This window comes from Anser cygnoides, chromosome 3 (assembly GCF_040182565.1).
Source record: "Anser cygnoides isolate HZ-2024a breed goose chromosome 3, Taihu_goose_T2T_genome, whole genome shotgun sequence".
Classification (NCBI taxonomy): Eukaryota; Metazoa; Chordata; class Aves; order Anseriformes; family Anatidae; genus Anser; species Anser cygnoides.
The window spans coordinates 37,378,087-37,392,323 of NC_089875.1; the positions used below are offsets into that span (position 1 = coordinate 37,378,087).

General features: G+C 44.1%; 1 protein-coding gene across 2 annotated transcripts in view; it reads right to left on the bottom strand.

The window, feature by feature from the left end:
* PRKD3 (protein kinase D3) overlaps nt 1-9,006 on the bottom strand; it is a 39,962-nt gene extending 30,956 nt beyond the window's left edge. The window contains exons 1-3 of one of the 2 annotated variants that reach the window (XM_066993910.1): nt 8,851-8,978; nt 8,043-8,154; nt 5,887-6,929 (exon numbers count right to left, since the gene is read on the bottom strand). In XM_066993910.1, coding sequence (XP_066850011.1) covers nt 5,887-6,177 — 291 coding nt within the window. In that variant the 5' untranslated portion in view covers nt 6,178-6,929; nt 8,043-8,154; nt 8,851-8,978. Of the gene's footprint in view, nt 1-5,886; nt 6,930-8,042; nt 8,155-8,850 lie in introns of both variants that reach the window. The other variant, XM_066993909.1, reaches the window with a different exon arrangement.
* Between the last annotated feature and the right edge of the window lie 5,231 nt (nt 9,007-14,237).

A 14,237-nucleotide genomic window follows, 5' to 3' on the forward strand; every position in this document is an offset into this window, starting at 1 on the left:
CTCTCTTGTACTGCAGTGAAGTAGAGCTTTTATAGCTGTCCTTATGCTAGGCTACATGAAGCTGTTAAGGAGATACACTATCCAGCTCCTTTGAAGTGTTAAGAGCTCCTAACGTAAACTTGAAAACAAAATTCAAAGTGGAATTTTTTAAAGCTTGTTTTATCTTACCGGATTATATAGCTATTACTTTCCTGCCTAAAAGCCCAAACTATCTGCGCAGTCACTCAGAACATATAAACTGCTAATCCCCATACCACTTTGTTTCCTAAAAGCAAAAAGGAGACTGTTCCCAGTGTTAACAGTTCCAAAAGAGCATCTAACTACAGGAAATCACTTGCGGGAAGTCTACGTATGCAATGGATTGTGCCAAATTCATCTCTGGTACACCATTATTAACTCACATAAAGAACTCACGTAATCCTTGTACTGGGGTGGTACTAGCACAAGTAACACTACTACTGCATTACTACAGTTAGAGCGAGGAAAAAAACTGGCGTATCTAGAGCGCTCAAACAAAGTATTACCGCATGCCTGCTTCTCCCTGATGCGCACCGGTACACCGTTCTTTTTCCCCAGAACGCAACATCCAGCGGCCAGCATTGCTGGAGCAAAACACAACTGGGGTTTCTTTCTAGCTTGGCAGTAACCGAAAGATCCTTCTAGTTCAAGTTCCAGGACTTACTTTACAAAGTTCTGGACCAGTCGCCAAAAATTCACACTAGGGAAAAGCGTAGGCGGATATTGTTTCAAGGTCCAATATCTCATGACCCGTCATAACTCAAAACAAATGCTTCAAACCGCTGAAAGTTAATCCCGAAGTCTAATGGTGCAAAAACACCCATTACCTTGGAAAGTCTCTTCCTTCACTGAAATCACTCCCATCTCTTCTCCTGCATCCCTACGCAGCTATCCACTCCCACTCTTTCAAGTCATGTGCCAAATCACATTATCGCACAGAGAACTGAGCTCCAGCCATGTTGTAGGAGATCTTTCCCTCGCCAGATGCCTCAGTACAGACATACTTGGACTACTGCTTGGCTAGGTTTTCCAGCACACGAACCTATTACCACGCCGCAGATGCTCACCTGCCCTGCACATACCATCTCCGTGCCCCTGTACTCCCCCAGCTCCCATTTTCCTCAAGGCCTGTTGGCTTCTCGTGCCCCAACTCTATTACACTGCTGACTTGTTTAGCTCGTACAGAGAAAGCAGATGGCAAGTCAAGAAGGCAGACCAACAGGGAAAAAAAACATTCAAGCGCAGCCTGACTATGAAGCAAGATTTGGATTAATTTTAGACCCATTCAAAAATAAGCACCATGAACTAATAATACAAGCTTAACCTGGGGGGAAAAAAAGGTTAAAGTACTGATACCTATTACACCAAATTACTAAAAAATGAATCTCTGCAACTCCTGTAGTAATACAGATCAATTGTAATATGATCCTTGTAATAGGATTCTTTCACTTCTCAGTATTTTATTAATATAACATCTGTTAGCAGTTTAGAAATCACATTTAGCTCCAAGTCAACGCCTCTGCCACAAACAGGTTAGATAGTTCCCCATTACTACGACAGTGTCCAAACCTTCAGAAAACAGCTCATACTCATACCACATGTTTTGGTCTTTTCACAACATAATTTTTACTATTCTAAAATGAACACTCTTTTTTTCCCCTCTTCAGCAGCCATTAAAGAACAGCCTATCCAAATTACTGTCGTTTGGCCCCACTAAAACCGAAGTTCTTAGGCATATCAATAATACAAGTATACAATTAGCCGTCACTCAGTTAGAAGAGTCTACAGCATTACTTGTGTTTTTCCTGTCAGGCTTATTTCATTATCAAAGCAAAACGGTTGGACACATCTCTCCAGTTTTTGCTTGCCTCCTCCAAGTATACTTCATCTTCACAGAAAACTGGCTCGTTTTCTGAAGAACCCAAGGACTTCAGTCATATTCCAGTAATCAAAAATTAAATCCCAACCACTAATTAGAATGATAGGCAGAGCTATCAAAAAGTACAAGCATACTGACAGAATCATATTCAATACAGATCATTCAAATTATTGACCAGGAAACACTGTGTACCAGAACTACGACATTTATAAAAGCAATTAAAGTCTGAAACCACAGAAACAGTAGAAAGAGTCACAAGCAGGTGTAATACGCAAAATTTAACTCCTTTTGAGCACAACTATACTTACAGCGACTGCATTCTGAACACCTTACACAATTCAGAGGCGGAAGAAATAAATATGAGTACACGTTAGGCACCTGCCTAAGTAGCTATTAACAGATTAAGGACTGAATTCAGGCAAGTCAAAGCAACAGAATGCAGGAAACAATCGGGGAATTAACATCAGTAAGAAAGCATAAATATTGTTGAGAGGAGAGATTTAAGGTAAACAATGACACCTTAAAGACTCTGCATATAGAGAGGAAGATGACGAAATAACAACATGGAAAGAAAAGTGAAAAAGGGAAGTTTCAGAGTCATGAAAGTAAAGATGCACAAGTTTAAGAAAAAGGTCACAAGATATCCTGCAGATACTGATGCTGTACAAGTAATAACACAGAACAATCAAATGTCTTTCATTTGTAGCTATTACTTCAAGCAGGACAAAATAAATGAGCTAGAATAAATCACTTTTAGCACCATATGCTGTCCTACGTAATTCTGTTTGCAGACAGCAGGGCATCACCACATATAGAGGTTTTTCTAGTCTTAAACTAGTAAGGCCCATGTTCTACTTGTCTAGAACAAAGAAACAATATGTAAAGACAAGATTAAGAACTTGTCTCTCTAATATCTGATCACTGTGCACGACATACACTGTCCATCTACAACATATGCTAAAGATGCGCTTGTCTGCTTCTAAACACACTCCCTCTCTTCCCATCTGTTCTTGCTTTGCTTCCTTTGCAGACTCTCCCTGAGAACTGTATGCCTGGTGCTTCAACATGCAGCAATCTAGGTAAGGAATGAACAGAGAAGAGAGATCAAGACTAGAATGAAGAATCTTCACAAGCATCCCTACCAAGTTTACAGTTGACTTTTTTCCCTGAAGACTTCTTTTAGGCATTCTAATACACAATACCATTCACACAGCCCTCCCCAAATTTAACTTTAAACTTGAAAGAGTCTTTTTGCTCCTCTCCTGATGTTTAGAACATTTTTAACAAAGTTGTGAGACACATCAAACGTCTGCATTACCCATCTCCCTCTCCCTGCATATGTGTCTGCTGCTTCTTTAGTTTCAGTTCTGCTGATGCTACTTTTAAATACCCTTCTGCAAAACCTGAACAAGCTGCACTGAACAGCAGCATCTGAAACAGGAAGCACCACTGATCATCAGTACTACAGAAAGACTGACAATAAATGCTAGGAAAAGGCATTAAGTAAATGCAGTACTGATTTCCTAACAATAAATGCTATGAAAAGGCATTAGGTAGACACAGTACTTGTTTCCTAACTCAACTGCTCCCCAACACAGGCTTTTGCAAGACTTTTTTCCCCAGTTGATTAATTTCCCCTGGAAAAAAAAAAAAAAAAAGAAAGAAAAGGCATAAGTCATTTTTCTGAAGACTTCTGAGGATGCTGTAATTACTTTTACAAAGGTCAAAATCCAGCCCCCTCAGAGATCAGCTGCAAGTCCTAATCAACATTTTTGATATTGTAGTCGTAGCCTCAAATAATGCTAGGCACGTAATTCAAGCTCCCAAGCAACCAAGGATGGTCACATCTCCCTCAAACATTTTTGTTCAAGGTATAAAGACACACACAAGTCGGAAATATGATTTGAAAGCACTATTAGAAATAAGTCAGAAAAATTCCACTTAATTCTAGTAGAGTTAAGATAGCATAGAAGACAAGCTACGAACAATTCCAAGTATAAAAAAATATACCTCCTTTTTCATTAAAGAAGTGCAACAATATATAGATACCGCTAACAAGAACAAACTCTATGGTTTCCTAAAGCTGACAACCAGGAACTGGTCCAGAGAAGACAGTCTGAGCCAGCCACAGAATGCCAGAGAAAAGGGAAGCTTTAACACTGCCAAATTCTAAAGGCATGCCCAATAGCTTCAAGCTTGCAACTGGAAAAAACAGGCAGCCATATGCATGGCAGTACATAGAAGAACATGGTTTACAACTTCTTACATAAATATGAGGTTTATATATTAATACTAATTTATTTTATATGCTTGCAACAGTCACCAGATCAAAGAACAAAATCCAGGCAGGGCACATTACTATCAGATAGAGGGAGGATATTGCCACTTGTGCACTGGCTGCAGAGCTCCTCATGAAAGATGAACCCGCTACACATAAGGTTGTTACCCCACACACATTTCCTGATCAGTTTGCTGCCTGCAAGCATGCGCTCATTGAACAGTCATTTTCTGGTAGCATCAGCTGCAGGAGAACGTGCACTGAATCAAAGCCAGATGGAAAGAGGTAAACTGTGATCCTGAAATCCTTTTGCAGTAGGTTAGGCTGAGCATGTAGGAAGTTTCTTAAGCTATAACAAGAACTTGAGCAAAACTTTTAGCTGAGTCTGCTTAGAGAACAGAAAGGGAAAACAGAAATAAGTGTGAATATATTTGTTTTCATCTTTCTTCAAGATAGAAGACAGGAAATATGCAGATGCAAAGAGAAGGAGTTGATACAGAAAGAAAAAGCGGCCCCTAAAATGGCTGCAAAAAAGTACACCTAACACACATGGTATGAAAAAAAAAAAAAAGGTTGACCCAAATAATTTGTCTGTTTAGAAAGGAACTAACACGCTGAAGTATATTGTGGTAGCCCATAAAGCTATTATGAAATCAGCTTGCTTGCCAACTAATTTGTAAACATATGGAAGACGCAATAAGTTGTGAGATGGGGAAAAAGATATGCAAGCATATGCAAAGGAGAGTTTATATAACATTTGCATTTACTTTCTCTCAAGCTATTAAGTGAAAAAGAACCATCTAATTAAACTAATTAACCAAAAATACCAACCACTACAATGAAAGACATGAAGAAAGCAATTCCCTACGAAATTATCTACCTTCGACTCCCTTGAGGGAAAAGAGTAAATATTTCTTATTTACATTAAACACTGTTAACTACTTTTCAGGCTGGTTAGTAGTACCTAGCCTACCTAACGTAAATATACGGATAAAACTTGGATATAAAAACAAGATAGATGGCATTTCCTCCCCAGAGAGTCAGAACACTGCAACAGCCTAATCAAGATACATCTTAAAAGTACCCTAAGATGTTTTTATGTTTTGGTCAACTGTCTTAGAACAAAGAAATGACGCTGATAATAGTCCTCTCATAAAAGAGGAGAGCATGTGCTCCATATATGGAAAAAAAATCATACAACATTAGCTGTCTAGTGTTTTTTTTTAATTATTAAGTAGAAACAAAAGTAAAAGCTAGCATCACGCAAGTCCGCAGGCTTGCAGTGTACTTCTGTAGCCACAATTGGTCCTTAGGTTACAGCTGGCTACACTGTACCAGGACCATCCGCTGGCAGCAGTAGTAAGCACAAACTGAAGCAAGGAAAAACCCAAGACACCGGAGACAATCATGGAAAGGAAAAAACACTTGCCATATTGTGAAAACTAATCCTTGCAAGAAGTTTACTACTACACCTTCTTTTATTAGATTTCACAAGCGAGAAGGTAACAGGAGGGTTTATTCCTTTTAAAGTAAAAGCTTCTGTCTCGGGAGTCAGCTAAATTTGTGTGTAACTGCAAACATCTGCCATGGATCTCTGTCCCTGTACCAAACTTCTCGGCACATTCCAATTACATCTTGATATTCCTAGCAGTTTGTTAGAAAGAAAAAAAAAACACTGCCAACAGCAGGACGCGGTGCTGTTATACCATACCTTCTGGTAAACTATAGAGCACACGAGGTCTTTAACAGCAGAGAGGGACAGGTCCTGAGCTTCAATGGTGACAGTCTCTCGAGTGAGACCGATCTGCAGAAGGAACGAGACCCCGTGCACAGAGCCCCTGGAGTTTGTGAGGCTCTGCGTGCTGAAACTGCCATTGGAGAGCCGACTGGAGAGCCCCGACTGGGGACTTGAAGACAACGTTGGGGTTTGTTGTGCAGCAACATGACACGTGGGTGGGGAAAACTTCTGTAAGGATGGGGGAGAAGAGTCGTTTGCTGACATCTGACTTGCTTTAAACTGTCGAGATCTGCCTAGTAGTCAAATTCTAAGAAAAATGTTGTCAGTTCTTGGTTTTAAATTAGAAGTTAGGAAAACCTAACTTTCCCTTTCTTAGTTCAGTAAAATGCCCCTGACCGGTAAAACATGTTAATTTTCCCTTTCATTCTGTGCAAGCCAGAGAGTAAAATAATTTCAGCTGGAAGTTACTTTAAATTAAAGGTTCTGTTCCACAGTCACAATCAGCTGATCAAAAGCAGATTGCTTTTCCTTTAGCACCAGGTCCAGACAACAGAGGCTTACATAAAGGCCTCAGAGAAATACATCAGCTCTGCTGTTTTATACTTGTCCTTCATTTCCGTATTAAAAACAACAGCCAAAAAAATCTGGAAACACCAATGGAAATAAATGTTGGTAAACTCATTAACAGTGTCCTTTTTCACCTAATTCCCCAGACTGTATCTTGGATGCAAACTCATCTTCATGTAGACAGCTTTTCAGAAGGAAAAAAGGGAAAACTGTATCCTTGGGCAACAAACGAAGTCCATGTATATGATGAATCTACTCCTCCTTCAGAAAATCTCTGAATTCACAGGACGTTGTTAACTTGGAGATCCACGAAGGTATCTGATTTCATCTTTGTGAAATAGTTCAGCTCATGAAACGCAGGAGCAGAATTTCTGAATACACGATCACATTAAATGTAATCTCTAGGTTCACCCAGATAACCTCCAGCATTTTGAAACGTTGTACTCTGCCTGTAGGGAAAGAGATACAGTTATTTCATGTGAAATGCAAGGAGTTGCACAGCAAGGCCATAAATGTTCCTCTGAAGCAGCAGGATCACCAATTCCTTGCACTCAAATATGGGGTAAATTGGTAACATTTTATAAGTATAACTTGAATTCAAGTGTTTTCCTACTGTATGATATGCAAATCAGACCTAATGCTGGCCAATACATGAATATAACTTCAAATTATCAGTAATTTAGCAAAGCAAAGCAAAGCTCTTCAGTTGATAACAGGAAAAAAAAATTAAAAAAGAAGGGAATAGACCATAGGTCTGCTCTGCAGGCGTAGGCTGAAAAGCTGGCAGGTAGAGAAGGAATTTTATTAAATACACTGAAACTTCCAAAAAACATAATGCCAAGACTCAAAAGCCTTCTATATAGAATATACTCAGGATACATTTTATTCAAAGCAACTTAAAAACATCCTGCACAAACTCTTAACTGGAGGAAAATACATAGCATACAATAGAGCATCAGTTCCTCTGGAAAAAAATAATTTAGTGCCTACACATCTGATAAAAAAGAAAGCCTCCCACAACCTTTTAATATAAATCATTTCATTACTGGATTCTGGATTTTTTTTTTTTTTGAGTTTCACAAGCAGAGATTCAAACTACTTGTTACAAGCTGGTGCACTATCTGATTCAGTATTTCAAGCATTTGGAAGGAAAGACAAATGCTCAAGCATTGTCCACTCCAACTACGGAGAGTTTCCAAAGAGTACTGACCAGCTCTATCCAGACCCGAGTCATCTCTGGTAGTATGGAATTAAGGAAGTCAGACTTGCACTTTGTAACTTTGGCGATGCACTGATTTTTAGTTGTAGGATCAACAATGTAAATACATCAAAGCATCCCATTATGTTTACCCTTTACGGCTAAGTCATGTTATTTATTTTAAACCACTGTCTGTTCTCATTTATTTCTACAGAGCTGAGTCAAAATAGGTTGATTACCATTTTGGATAGCACCAGAACTGTGAATCATGCTTATTAATTTTATTCTGGCCAAATGTATTGGAAATGCTAGAAAATAGACATTTTCAGATGCCCCATGCAACGCCTTCCACCGAAAGAGCTACCTGTATAAGGAAGCAGTCTGAGCCCACCGATACTACGTGTCGCTATGTCGGTTAAGGGAGCGTGGAACCACATGGGACACCGACATCAATAAGCTTGGATATCTTTCATTCCCTTACATACAGAAAAAGACAGAGAAAGTATTACTAGGATTAAAAGGAAAGATATTTTAGAAAAGGAATGCCAGTTTGTCACATGCAGCATAAGCTATCTTTACTGGAAATATGGCTGGCAATCAGTTAAAGAGCCCAGTTAATAGACTAGGCACGCCTCAGGTTTACCAGCACTGTAGCTCAAAAGCTCTCTGCCGTTGCATCCTGTGAGGAAGGTAAAGAAGCGGGGTTACAGGACTGCAAGGAAGGAAACAAGGTCTGGATTCTGACAGAAACTCCTGGCAGGGGCTCCAGAGGAGGGAACAAACCGCTACCTGCTGGACCCTCGGCGCCGGTACCTACAGAGCAACGCCTACAAATACGCGAGAGCCTCTGGCCCGCCGGCACAGCCACCTGCACAGGCACCTTGTGCCGCGAAGGCGGCACTCAGCGCGGGGCAGACCAAGGCCACGCGCAAACAGGAAGAATAAGGGCAGCGCTCAGGCTCCCTGCTCAGCCCCGCCGGCACATGCCCGCTCCCCCCCTTTTCCTCGGCCGTTTCCCTCCCTCGCTCCCGCAGGAGGCAGGGTGGCGGCGCCCCCCCCCCCCCCGCGGCAGGACCTTTCCGCCGCCGCCCTTCCCGGCCCGCTTCCCGGCCCCGCCGCCGCCCCCCGGCCCTGACGGCCGCGCCGCGCGCCCCCCGCGCCCCCGCCCTCACCTGCGCGGCCCCGCCCGCCGCCGGCTGCCCCCGGCGCCGCCGCTGCCTCGCGCGCATCTCACCCGCCGCGCGGCCCCGCGGCTCTCCCCGCACACGCCAGGAGCCGCCCGGGGGACGCGGCTAGCGGCGCGGGGGCTGCCGGGAGCCGTAGTCCCGCCGCCCCTCTCCGACGCGGGGCTGGGCGGGGAGGCGAACTACGAGGCCCGGCGCGCCCCTCGCCGGGCAGGAGCGCGGCGCATGCGCGCGGGGCCCCGCAAGAGTTTCCGTTACTTTTCTCGCCCGTGGCGGTCGCTGCCCCGTAACCGCTAGCGGGGCGGCGGGGGGGGGGGGGGTGCGCTCCGCATCGCCGCCTCCGCGGGCCCCTCCCGCCGCCGCCAGCTCCCCCGCCCGCCCCGCGGGGCCCCTCGGCCGCCCCTCGGCCCCCTCCCGGCCGCTCCGGGCTCACCTCGGCGGGGCGTGGGTGGCGGCCCTTCGGCCCTGCCCAGGAAACGCTCGGCCTGCCCCGCCGCAGCGCCCCGCCGGCCGCCGCCGCGGCCTCGCCCCCGGCCCCAAGGCTCCGAGCGCCCGGCTCCTGCCTCCCGGCACCGGGCAGCTCGTGCACCGTGGGCAGAGCTCTGCCCGCTCCGCACGAACACCGCGGAAAGCGGTGAGGAGCCCCCCCCCCCCCCCCCGCCCGAAGCCCCCCGTTGAAGACCACCCGCCATCCTCCCCCGTGGACGGGCGCCCAGCCTGCTCGGAGCGCCGCGCGCCCCGTCAGGAGCAGTGGCTGGGGCTGAAATGACTTACGGACCACGTGGGCGAAGGGAACCGTCGACAGAAATTCACGGGATTCTGGTTCCCGGCTCAGAGATGGGGCAGCAGATCAGTGCTTTGTCATTCGCGGGGCTCTGCGTAACGCGCGCCCTTCGTTTCCTTCATCTCGCGCTCCTGGGGCCTGACCTAAAACCCACTGAGGCTTCGGTGGAGGCTTTCCGCTTACTTCACCCTAGTTTGCATCAACCCATTCTACAGAGCAGCTGGTAGGGTCTACAACAACGGCTGTGTTCTCGCTGGAGACAGCTTATTTGATAAATAATTAGCCTGAAGCTTCTTGTCAAAATCTGGAACTACTTTAAACCCAAACTGCAGCAGTTAATAGTTGATTCTGCTTTTAACTGGTTTTGAATGCTAAAAAACACCCTGGGACTTTTTAATGAAGGCTATTCCATGAATAGAGGATGTTCTTGCCAAAGCTCTGCACAAGATAACTGAGCAATCTTCGTTTCCTTTTTCCTCCTGAAGTGGGACTCCCACACACCAACACTATAAACACAGAGCTTGCCTCCATAAACATGATTTCTGATGTTTAGCACAGCAAGGAGTCGTACTCTAGAGCTTTTAAAGTGCAGCAGGCTTCTCACAATCGAAGTAAGAGCCCTAAAAATAGCCAACTGCAGGCAATACCAGATGGATATTAGGTATTACCACAGACACTGGGCAACGATTATACTTCTTTGTAGAGGAGCTCAGCTTTATATCATCCAATAGGGTTGGTGCCATTTAATTTGCTGCTCTAAGCCAGCAGAGCTGCTTTTTCATAAATTAGAATAGAAGACGGATTAGTTAAAATCAATTTATTCTAGAACACAGAAAAACATCAGCCAAAACAAAGCAAACAGCTATAAGCACTGACACGCTGGTACTTTATACTAATGGATGCTCCTGAAGCATCCCAAAATGTTCTGTTCGTGCAGGGCTCTGAGTAAAAACACACACCCAAAAGCAGCTCTGCATTTCAGCATCTAACTATAGAGAAGCACAGACATCTGTGTATATGCCCAACTGAGTCTGCGACCGCATAGCACAGCCTTACGACAGCATTAGCCCCGACTGCCAATGGACGGCGTAAGCACCCTGTTTTATAATTGTTGTGACTCTCATAATTAGTGATTTCCTGTGGGTTTCATCAGTGTTCTGCATCCGTTTCAGAGCCCCCATCCCTCTCTCAGATGGTGAGCTTGTTTTCACTGCTCAGAGCTTTCCCTACTGAAGCCAGCTGCACTTCACAAATTGCTACCTCTTACAGCCACACGATAGCAGGAAATACGCAGAGCTTCTACTGTTATTTGCTGTTAAAAACCCTGCTTTTCATTCTAGACAGACCACTACCTGTCACATAGAAAAGGGGCATGTGGAACGACTGTTTTATAACTCTAAAAGCCCATCCAGTTTTTCCCAGTTTGAAATCACTGCCTATAGCATTTGGATGTTCTGGGTCTGTAAATGGAAACTTAATATATTCGTTTCTATTCACCAGCCTGGTGTTTGGAACGTTTGCATATCATCTGACTGGGTTACAAAGAAGGCAATGTCCTAGGAGAGTTGACTAGTGCATTTGTCTGAGAAATACCATAAGCGTATACTGCCATGATTATTTTTCACTGCTTTTGACACTGCTCTTGCTTAGCGAATGTGCCCATTCACAATCTGCACGTTCTGCAAGAAATGCTTGCAGAAAGAGGAACTAATATCTATTTGAACAAACAGTTAAAAGGCTTTTTTTTTCTCCATCCTTTTTTTTTTTTTTTTTCAGTTCATGGTCTCCTTTCCTCACCCCCGTTGTAGGAGAACTGAACAAGAATTAGGAGTTCAGGTTTGGTTTGGATAAAATCCTGCAATGTGGATGTCTCTGTGTAATTACCTCATCGTCTCGGTTTGAGCCCTTAGCTGAACTTTGTCCTAAAATCTACCTCCAAAAAAGCAGTGGAAAGTTTAGTACAGGCTTAAAAACACACGGAATCAAATTTACCCTGGCATAAATCCACTGAAAAATATATATTTATATTATTAATTATATATAATTGACCTTTGGGAGCTCACGTACCCACCGCAAGTTTAAAGAATGGTCTCACGAATCCTTAGGCCTACCAGGTGGGTAGCCTCACTCAAATCGTATCATCCTCCTCTACCAATAATGAGACAAACATAAAGTAATTTCCCTAAATAAGTGTTTAGGGCTCACCCGCACACTCAGTTTACTAAAACATTGCCTGCAAATACACCCACGGAAACAGGCTCTCTTAAGTCTGAAGCACCAAACCCGGGGCTTTCACAGCCTCAAAGAGGCCCTGTTCCAAAACCCACAGAAATCAGCAGCGGGTGGGCTGACTTGGATGAAAAGTGGTGGTTCAGGTCCACGGGATGCACACGAGCACGGGGTGCACCTCCAGGCTTGCGTGCTTCCATCAGCCATCCACCGGCCCTGCTGCCTTTCTGCTCCGGCTTCTAGGAGCCACCCACTTGTTTCTGAACACGCAGCAGCCAGGCTGCAGACTCTGGAAATCCCAGCCTGCATAACCTACCCGCTGCCGTGCCACTGTGGGGAAACCAGCCACAGCTCGGGCATAAAACCACCTCCTGTTAGCGGGACTGAACACACAACAAAGCACGCTCACTCCTCTCCCTGTCCTGGGCCCATTAGCTGCAAGAGCCAAGCATCCAAAATGTCTCTGAAGAGGCAGAAGGTGCAGGAGCTCCACCGGCTCGCGGAGATGGGAGTGTGTGGAGCCCGCAGCCCTTGGCGGTGCTGTTCCCTGTGCACTTCTCTCACTGCTGCATCTGCTGGGCCGCAGGGGAGAAGCAACACACAGGTTGCATTTTCACAGATAACATATGGCTTTCTTCAAATAACCTACTTGTTTTTCCTCTAAATGATACCTTGTTACATCTACTTGCTTTACAAGCTAGTAAACTGACTAGATACATAGAACAGCTAACCGCTGAGCAATTTGCTGACGTCTCTTCAATTTGGTAGCACGGAATAGGACTAAACAATGCATTTTTCCTTTATAAATCACTGGAAAACAAAATGTTCATCACCTTTGGTTCCATTTTTTAACTTGGTGTATTATTTTTTAAATAGTTACATATTTCCCTTTTCAGCTGTGTACTGCTCTGATTTATGCTTCACTTCAATTTATTACTATTTTTTGCCTCCTTGTTCTTCTGCATATCATTAGACAGAGAACTCCTGGGGGAAGTTATGAATGGGAAGGGAGGGAGGTCTCCCTTCCAAATTTTGAAAGTAATACGGACCAAAATCTATCCTGAAATTAAACATGTTGTGTTGTTTGGCTGGGTAGGGACCGATTTAAGAACAGACATAACTGCTTTGCTGAAGTGAATCTTAGTATGGCAAGTTCAATTAAGGGAAGAAAACTGTGTTTCAGTGTTGTTATGCTCTCTGTGGCAATTACAGATGTTAATCAGCTTTGACATTTCAATCTCGATACAAAGCATTCATCTACAGTGGAAATAAAACATGTACAACACATTCATATTAGGTCCAGACTGATTTTAATCCAGATATATTTGCATATTTATAGCGAGATTAAAAAAATAAATTCAAAACTGAAAGTCAAGGCATCAGCTTCCATTTCTAATTTTCTGTATATTGTCTTTTGTGAAGCCAGAAGCAGTTTTTGTCTAAAAATCCCCCAAAAGGTCTCCATCACACGCTGCATTCAGATTCAACTTTACTGATTCCCCTGCCAGGTTTCTAATGTTCCTGTTTCCCTGGGCAGGCACCAGAACTCACTCACATGAGCCAACCTGTGCTTGACAAAGAACTGAGTTGGTTTACTTTTAGAAAGGCTAACGGCCAGATTTCAGTTCACTGGGAAGTGGAATCAGGGAGCACTGTCCCCATTTCTTCTCAGCTTTTGTGCTTAAATTCCCGGGTTAATGACCTTGACCAATTCCACTAATACTTTAACAAAAGCAAACAACCTGTTCCTACCAAAGAGCCAACAGCAAGCATGACACTGTTTGAACTAATGGGTTGGGGGAACGGGAAAAAAAGCTTAAAAACATCCTTTTCAATACCTTTACATATCTGGTCCAGTACTTACCGTTTTATCTGAGTTTCCTACGGAGGTGTGATCAATGCCCTCTTACGCCGACTTTACACTTGCCGTACTTGTACTCTGCGAAGGAATTGTAGCCCTCAGTGGGACCATGGTCCCCTGGGGGAAGACAGTATTAGTTAGTCCTGAATCAAGCTTATATTCTTGGCAAATTTCTGCTGCACACATTGTATTTTTTTTTCCTGCTAAATTGTATGAGAACTCCGGCACATCAGCCAGAAATTTTGTCCAGCATCAGGGTTGTGTAGTCAACCACAAGAGCTAGGACTGAAGGGAACAGGCTGTTGTTCTGTTATACAGTCCTGTTAGGGTCACTGTTGTCTTGGTAGGTGGATGGAGAGCAACTTACCATGACTGGTCTCTGCTGATGTGATGGGGCTTTTGCTTAAGGGTCTGTTGATGTTTGTAGCCCACACTGGTCTTTTGTGGTCATCTCAGTGATCGCACATTCCTCCTACTCATTGCATTTGGACTTGTGTGAAA